The sequence below is a fragment of the Elephantulus edwardii genome, unplaced genomic scaffold, assembly GCF_000299155.1.
Source record: "Elephantulus edwardii isolate Elephantulus edwardi_28Jun2011 unplaced genomic scaffold, EleEdw1.0 scaffold00544, whole genome shotgun sequence".
Taxonomy (NCBI): domain Eukaryota; kingdom Metazoa; phylum Chordata; class Mammalia; order Macroscelidea; family Macroscelididae; genus Elephantulus; species Elephantulus edwardii.
The window spans coordinates 202591-211978 of NW_006400294.1; the positions used below are offsets into that span (position 1 = coordinate 202591).

Sequence of the window (9388 nt, forward strand, 5' to 3'; positions counted from 1 at the left end):
GCTATGAGTCGCAGGCGACTCGACGGCACATAACAACAACAACAACCTAAGATATCTTAACTACTAGAATGTTTATTTCAATGAAGACTTCTGAATCATTGGTTTTCCACATGATCATTCAGGCATTTTTATAGCATTAATTAACATTGATTTATTAAAATGTCTAATCAATATACACTGTGCTTAAGTGTGTCACAAAGTATGATGATGTCACAGGAGAGGAGAGGGTTCAGATCTGTTCATAGGATCACTATGAATTATACTGTACTCGATGGCTCCTAACAACAACAACAATTAATTCACAAAGGAGCTTTGGTGGCTTAGTTGTGGGGTTCAAATCCAAAATCTACTCAATATAAGAAAAATGCAAAGTTTCCTCTCATGTGATTTATAGCCTCTGGAAACCTGCTGGTAGTATCAGCTATGAGTCGGTTCTGACTTAATGGTAAATTGTAACAACAATTAATACATAATAAGGGGTTGGCAATTGGAATAGTTTGAATTTTAAATAAATTTCTGCAACAAAGTTTGAGAGAACAGAAATAAATATTGAGTAGAGTTATGTTGTTTTTGTGTACTTGCAAATAATTTAGCAATATTAATTTTTAAAAAAATTTTATTATTTTTTGAGTGTATACCGTCAAATCAGATCCGACCGGTACAGGAGGAGATTGTCCCTCCTTCTCCAGCAGAGTATCTGGTGGATTCAAACTGCGCTCCTGGGATTGCAGTGCAGCTTCTTGCCACTAGGCTACCAGAGCTTGCCTTCAACAATATTAATAACTACTAAATTTAGACAATGGATAGCATGAGAATGCATCTCACTGACAATGAGAATTTTCCTGTTGTACGGTTTTTCTGTACTTATGATACTTCTCATAATAAAAAGTTGCAAGAAAACTAGATAAAATGTTCCATGATATATAACTTTTTAATTCTAGGAAGATTAGAATGCATGTTCATAACATCAATAAAATTACAAGGATTTATAATGTAATTGGAACTATCAGAGGATCTGTAGAACCTGGTGAGTAGTTGTCATTTTGTTTTGAATTCTGTTTTTGCAAAGATTAATTGAGTAAGAGGAATTTTAAAATTCAATCCACAACTGATTTTTTTTCTAGCCAATATTCTACATTATAGTGTTTATTTTCTCAATGGAGGGAAGCTCAAGCAAGAGAAAGCTTATTTTAAAAATGTATGTTACATCTATTTGTAATGTATTAAAAGATGTAGTTCTTTTAAACACATTCTTCTCCAGACAGGTATGTTATTCTGGGAGGTCATCGGGACGCCTGGGTGTTTGGAGGTATTGACCCAACCAGTGGGACTGCTGTCTTACAAGAAATTGTCCAGAGTTTTGGAAAACTGATGACTAGAGGTATGTAACATATTTTAGTAAGTGACAGAATGTTACTTAATTTTCCTCTGTTTTTAGGCAGAAATACTTAATACATGCTAATAATGATTACAGGCTGGAGACCTAGAAGAACTATCATTTTTGCAAGCTGGGATGCAGAAGAATTTGGGCTTTTAGGTTCTACAGAATGGGCAGAGGTAAGAGACACAAAAATCTACTGGTAATAGGAAATCAAATGTATATGTTTTAAAATGATCACAGATAGATTCCAATGAGCCAGCCCACTATTCTTTTGTGTTTTAATGTTGCATTAATGCTACCGATCATCACGTTATCAGCATTTCACAATAAATTGACTGTCATGAGCATTGGTATTTGATTAATTTAGGCACTTCTATACCTCTTGTGCATTTAACTTGGTTGTTTAGTCTGTATTTCATAAATGGAAATATTATGAGTAATGTGGCAACTTTATCTCAACTATAGGAAAATACAAAAATACTCCAGGACAGAAGTGTGGCTTATATCAACTCAGATTCATCTATAGAAGGTAAATTTTATGTCAAATCATTTTTAGACAATGTATTTTAAGCCTATAAATTCCAATGTAATAACTATCTTAGATATCCTCTTTCTATGGTTGCTGTTGTTATGTGCTGTTGAGTTGCCTGTGACTCATAGTGACCCTATATACAATGGCCCTAAACCCTGTGCTATCCTGTGCCAATCTTACTGTCTCTGACACACCTACCCCCAATTACCCCAGTCACTGACTCAATCCATTTCGAGATTCTTCCTCTCTTGCGCTGTACCTCCACCCTCCCAAGCATGCCATCCCTCACCGAGGACTGGTCCCTCCTTGAAACATGTTCAGATGAAACTTCAAAATCGTTGCTTCCAAGGAGTAGCCTGGTGGTATATTTCAGTAATGTCTTTGTTTTTCATTTTGTCGTATAGAAAGACAATAGATTATATGATTCATACAGAAGCTAGTGAACTTAATTTCATTAGTATATTTACCACTTTCTCATCTTAGATTGTTACTTAAAACTCTTATTTATACTCTTCCTATGGAAATATTAAAAGAATTTGGATAAAAGGTTTTAATTCTATGGGAAATATTTTGTATATGTTTTAAAATGTATTTGAACAAGTTTCTTCTTCCACTGGAAATGAAATTTGTGTCTATAGGCTTTTTTGTTTATAATTTTTTCATTGTTGAACATTTTCTTTCAGCCTTTGTCCCCTAGCCCAACCTGCAATGCACCCTTTTTTCTAGATTGTTGGCATACATATGATGCCTAATAATATATTCCTTAAGACAGTTCTTCCTCTCATTGGTTCATTATCTATTCTTTTCCCAATCTCTTCTTAATTCTCCCTTATCTGTCCTATGGCAGTGTTATGCTGTATTTGTCCTTTTGTGCCTGAGATGTCCCCCATTGTATAATGTTTTATGAGTTCATTGCTTTTCAATGCTGCATAATATTCCATTGTGTGAATGTACCTTGGTTTTTATATCCATCCCTTTCTTGGTGGGTACGTGGGTTGCTTCCATTTCTTAGCTATTGTCAGTAACGCAGCAATAAACATGGGTATGCATACATCTGTTTGAGTCATGTCTCTGGTTTCTTTAGGATATATTCCCAGCAATGGAATTGCTGGGTTAAAGGTATTTTTAATTTCAACTTTTGGAGAAAGTGTCAGATCACTTTCCATAGTGTCCGTACCATTTTGCATTCCTATCAGCAATGAATGAGTTTCAATCTTTTCACAACCTTGCCAGCATTTGCTGCCCTATTGAACTTTGCTACTGTTGCTGGATGTCTGTAGGCTTTTACTGTATTTTAATTATCTCTACATAAATTCCAGCACAATGCACCCTGAACTGACACATAACTGACCCTTCAGTGGGTTTTCAGAGGCAGTTAATAACATGGGAGGAGAATGCCCATCCTTCTTCTGTGGAGCAGCTGGTGGCTTGCCTTTGGGATTGCAGTGCACCTTCTTACCACAAGGTCACTAGAGCTCCCTTACACTGTTGAATGAGTTAAATTCTAATAAAACACTGCTGTAGTCTTGCCACTTTCTTTGTCAAAGATCCTCTAAGAGATGCTACTTTAAGGATGATGTTTGCAATTGCTATAGAGCTGCTGTCCAAGCAGCTAATGCCTACTTTTACCTTCCTCTTTCCAATGTCTATGCTGTTGCCTCTTCCTCTCTGAAAGAACTCTACCCAACCTGTTTCATTTCTTGAAGATGGTATCACAAATTCACAGTTTGCATTATTAGAAAATAATTTGAATTAAATATAGATGAAATTTAGAAGCATGAACTAGTGTTCTTTTGTTTATATTTTTTTCAGGCAATTATACTCTCAGAGTTGATTGTACACCCCTTCTTTACCAGTTGGTGTATAAACTGGCCAAAGAGGTATGTAAGTTAAAATAACTTAATATGTTCTTGAAAATTTAATGCCTTTGAAAACCCTCAACAAAATGGATTGACATGGTGATTGTAGCAATGGACTCAGGTATATCAGGATGATGAAGAATGCACAGGATAGGGCAGGTTCCAGATATATTGCTCATAACTTACCTATGAGTCATAGCTGACTCTATAACAATATCAGTGGAGCCCTGGAGGTGTAGTGTGCTATGTGGAGCTGCTGAACGAAAGATTGATGGTTCAGATATCCCAGCTACGCTGAGAGAGAAGGATGGACAGTCTCCTTCTCTGAAGATTCTTTTTGATGAAAGGTTTTTATGAGTCGGAATAGACTCAATCCAGAAGGTTTATGGGACAAACAGTAACTACTAAATAAATTTTATGGAATGGATGAATGAATGGCCAAAGCAATCTTTGAATCCAAGATTTTTCAATTCTAGTTTAGTGTTCTTTTATCTATACCAGAATTCCTCTCCCAGATGAAAATTATATACTCTGCATTACCACTATGTATATGATTATTTTAAAAGTATTATTGGAACACAGAAATTGACAATATTTTCTTCATAGTTATATCATTAAAGATTTTTACTTGCAATTTATATAAATCTCACCAGTTAAAGATATATATCATAAATTAAGGGGTTATTGTTGAAGTTGACTATGACTCATAGCTACCCTGTGAAAAAAGTGTCTGAGCCCTGTCCCATCCTATGCCAACCTTACCCACTCTGATATACTTGAGTCGATTATTGCAATCATTGTGTTAATACATCTTGTTGAGGTTCTTCTCTCTTTTGCTGATCCTACACCTTTCTAAGCATGATTTCTTTTTCTAAGGAATGGTCCCTCCTAACAACATGTTCTCTTTTAAGGAGCACCTGGTTACCCTTGATTTGATTCAACAGTACCTAACAACAACAATAACAAATGTAATTCATATATTCAGACTCTGAGAGCTCCAAAGTGCTGTGAATCTTTAAAGAATGACATAATTCACTCATCTGTTTTGTTTGGGTTTTTTTATAATCAATTCCATACTACAGAATGTAATTTAAAGTAATAGGTGGAAATTTTTTTTTAGGTTTATCCTAAAGATAAGGATAATGGGGTAAAGTAAACTTTAGTTTCCTTTATTATCTTTATATCACCTCCAAATAAGAAGATTTATTAGGGAATTCATTCCAAGGGAGGATTTAGGAACTAGAGTGGGATTTCAGCCTTTACAAATGTTCAGGGGCAGAGTAGAGAATAAGACTAATCAAGAAAAATGAGGAAAGAATATGTTCATAAATGTACTTTAAATATGTTGTTGTTATGTGCTGTCAAGTTAGAACTGAATCATAGCTGACCTCCAGTGGCTTTTCAGAGACTGTAAATTACATAGGAGGAGATTGCTCATCTTTCTCCCACAGAGCAGCTGATAGATTTGAACCATGTGTCTTTGGTTTGACAGGGAAATTCCTTACCACTAAGCCACTAGAGCTCAAATTTTAATAAGAGTAATCAAAAAATATTTATGTCTATACAGAAGTTCTTAAAATTCTCACGTAGAAATCTGCAGTTACATAGAGTTTATAAATCCCTTATATGCCAAATATATACAGACAAGCTCAAACTCATTTTCTTATCCTTTGCTATCTACTTTTGCTTCTTTTTGAGTCTTCTTGGACAAAACCAATTTACTAAAGTAAATATTATATTCAAAGATTTATCCCGTTGGCTTCACACTAAAATAAATCTAAGCTGTCAAACACTAAACTGGTCTCATTGGTTTCAGATTTGAGACTTTATTAAACAGTTCACCAAATAAGCAAAAACTGCATCTTACACACTTGGCAAAAAACTTACAAGGAGGCATCACAAATTAGCAAGAATATCGGTTAACTTTTCTTGCTATTTGCAAATAGATATTTCTTCTAGAAATTAACATGGCATATATGGGTCTGAATAGAAGTTAATTATGGCTAATAATTTATTTTTATTCATATGAATTTAGTTGCTTCTGCTCCTAATTCACAGTACTTGATTTATCTTTTCAGATCTCCAGCCCTGATGATGGTTTTGAAACTCAATCTCTTTATGAAAGCTGGTTGGAAAAGGATCCTTCACCTCAAAATAAAAGTGTTCCTAGGTAAATTATTTAGGTTCTTTTTTTTTCCTCCACATTGGAGAAATTATGAATTTTTCTTTGTCCCTTGTTTTTCCTGACCTACATATCTCTGCTGTGTTAACATTTTGAGCAGAGAGATAATTATTCCAAGGAATCCCTGTGCTAGACTTTCTCTTACTGTTAATCAGTAAAGCCAAATCTTTTAGCCTATAATAAACTCATTGCTATTGAATTGATTTCAATTCATATCGACTGTCATCAGGTTTCCAAGGCTTTAAATCTTTTTAAACTAGGGAGGTTGCCTGTTCTCTCCCATGGAGTTTAGTGAATTCAACCCACTGGCTTTTTGGTCAGTAGCCCAATATATTATGCACTTTATTGCCAGTACTTTCTGACTACTATTCTTTCCTCATTGTTTCCAACTTCTGCATTCAAGTCACCAACAATTATTAATGCATCTTGATTTTATGTTTGGTCAATTTTGAACTGTAAACATTTGTAGAAACTATCAGTTTTCTCCTCTGTAGTTTAGTTATTGGTGGACATGTTTGAATAATAGTCATATTAACAGATCTTCCTTGTATGCATATGGATAGTAGCCTAACATTCACAACATTGTAATTTAGAATATTGTTATCATTGTGTGCCATCAATTTGGAACTGACTCATAGCTGACCTTTCAGGATGTTTTTAGAGTCAGTATATCTCATGGCAGGAGATTGTCCAGCCTTCTCCTGTGAAGCAGTTGGTGGATTTGAACCTCATGCCTTTGAAATTGCAGTTCTGTTTCTTACCATTAGGCCACAGAGCTCTCTAGGATAGAACTTGGAATTGTCTTTTAAATTATGAATACAACATCATTCTTCCTCAGTTTTCCAGCATAGTGGATCATAATTGATTAAGTGTGGTCCATGCCAGTCCATCTCAGTTCACTAATGCTAGAATGTTGTCTTCAGGCATTCCACTTCATATTTAACAACTTCCAATGTCCCTTTATTCATACTCCATTCATTTCACATTCTAATTATTAATAGTTATATGCAGATCATTTTTGTGTGACTTACCATTTGGGCTCTGTCACTAATTCTGTAGCTACCTCTATTCCTCTGTTGTTCTTAGGGTTTTCAAAGGTCTATTATTTAGGAAGAAGACAGCCAATCCTGCTTCATACTCTGTCTTAAACTAGGAACTCTGCTGTAACCTGGCCACCATTGGTAACCTTCCTGGCCTTTGAAACACTGGAGGAATAGCTTCCAGCATCACAGCAACTTACAAGTTATACCAGTACAGAAGACTGACAGACAAGTGTTGTACTAGTAAAAGAAAATAATAAGCATGCATATACATATCTAAGACAGAAAGTAATTACTGTTGTTTTGTGTGTGATCAGGTTGGAACCAAACCAAAGCTGACCCTCCAGCAGATTTTTAGAGACAGGAAATTGCACGGAAGGAGATTGTCTGTCCTTTTTATGTAGAGTAACTGGTGGATTTGAACCTTGTGCCTTTGGGATTGCAATGCAGCTTCCTACCACTAGGCCAACAGAGCTTCCTATAATTAGCAACATGCAAATCATACCTTAATATAACAAGTTGACAAGTATTTATTTTACATCTAATAGGAAACCATAAAGACAATCAGGGACTCAACTATGATGATGCAGGACACCCTTTTCAGGCACCAGCTGAGGCTCATGGCCATATACAATATGGGTTCTGGATGGAGATTTTTGGCATAGATAGTGGCTCAGATGGATCTTTAGTGCTGGTGTTCAGGGCCCAAAAGCACAGACTGGGGACTTGACTGTTTTCCTATTTGATCATAGGAATCCCAGAACACTTAATTGTGCTCATGCACCATCTGTACATAGACCAAGAAGCTGTTATCCAAACAGGGCAAGGGAACACTGTGTGGGTTTTAAAATTAGGAAGGATATACATCAGGATTGTATCCTTTTTCCATACCTATTCAATCTGTAAGTTGATAAAATAATTCATGAAGCTGGACTTTATGAAAAGGAATGTGACATAAGAATCAGAGGAAGATTCATTAATAATTTGTATTATCCAGATGACAAAACTTTGCTTACTAAAACTGAAGAGGACTTAAGATTCTTGTTGCATATAAAAAGAGCAAGGGCAGATTCAGGAGGCCATATCTGATCTTTATCAACTTCACAAAGGGGAACTGTCCCTGTCAACAATATCAACAACACAAAACCAATTCCCATAAGGCCAGACATATCCCCCACATTCCCACATCTTTTTTTTTAACTCACCCCTACACCAATCTTAAGCTTTACTGGGTCCAAAATCCAATGTGGTAGCTCACATGCTACACAGAACCATATTGGGGAAATCAAAAGGTTTTCATCCAGGTTAATAGCAGGATACAATCAGGTTAACTTCCAAAATGTGCTTTCAGGCTTTAGGCCAATTCTACAAAGTTTTCAGTACTGCCAATTATGGATCTTCCCTCCACTCCTTTCCTCCACACCACCCTACTCCTCCAATAAACTTCGAGTAAAAGCTCTCAGCCCTGATTCTGTGGTGGGTGGCAGAGTCAGGGTCAGCTCCATCTCATATTGGGTCTGTGGTCCTCTGTTTCAGGCAGTGTTGCTGCTGCTGTAAGTCTAGCTGGCACTGTTACTATAAGTTTATCTAGGGGAAGAATCTCTAGTTCTAAAGGGCACACATTGCATGCCTCCTCTTTTGCTGGTGCAACTTTCTATTCCACTGCTAGATTTGCTCAATTTTATGGTGAAACTGGCTAATCCCCTTGTGGACTGGGGAGACAGAGACTAGCCAGGCCCTTTTGGACAGACTAACATGCCCTGTTTGCATATACACACCCTTTTTATATATTTCCATCCATCCACATGGCAAAGTCAATCAGTGGCTAGAGAATTTTGAATAATACTTTGAACAATAACCCTTAATGCCACAGACCACTCTCTGGTGTTCTAGCTTTTATGCTTCATATTAGAAGAATCAATGCCTTCGAGTTGTGGTGCTGGAGTAAAGTCTTGCACATACCATGGACCAAAACAAATAGATTTGTCTTGGAGAGGGTGGAACCAAGTTTTTCCTTGGAGGCTAGGAATTTGAAGCTCCATCTCACATATTTTGGGTCCATTGTCAGGAGAGATTGGTCCTTGGAGAAGGACATCATGCTTGGAAGGGTGGAGGGACAGCACACGAAAGGAAGACCCTGGAGGAGATGGATTGACCTAGTAACTGGGGTAATGTGGGTAAGTGTGTCAGAATCAGTGAGACTGGTTCTGGACAGGACAGGCTTCAGAGCTGATGTACATAGGTTCACTATGAGTCACAGGTGACTCGACAGCACATATAAGAACAATAACATCCTTCATATTTGAAGAATTAAACATCCTCTTGTTGTTGTTGTTAAGTGCCATCGAGTCGCTTGCTAGCGACCCTTTGTACAACAGCCCTAAACTCTGCTCT

General features: G+C 36.6%; 1 protein-coding gene across 1 annotated transcript in view; it reads left to right on the plus strand.

Moving 5' to 3' along the window:
* NAALAD2 (N-acetylated alpha-linked acidic dipeptidase 2) overlaps positions 1-9388 on the plus strand; it is a 114433-nt gene that overhangs the window by 69387 nt on the left and 35658 nt on the right. The window contains exons 9-15 of the mRNA XM_006903226.1: positions 942-1027; positions 1262-1381; positions 1475-1557; positions 1847-1910; positions 3726-3793; positions 5851-5942; positions 9185-9200. Of these exons, the coding sequence (XP_006903288.1) occupies positions 942-1027; positions 1262-1381; positions 1475-1557; positions 1847-1910; positions 3726-3793; positions 5851-5942; positions 9185-9200 (529 nt within the window). The remainder of the gene's footprint in view (positions 1-941; positions 1028-1261; positions 1382-1474; positions 1558-1846; positions 1911-3725; positions 3794-5850; positions 5943-9184; positions 9201-9388) is intronic.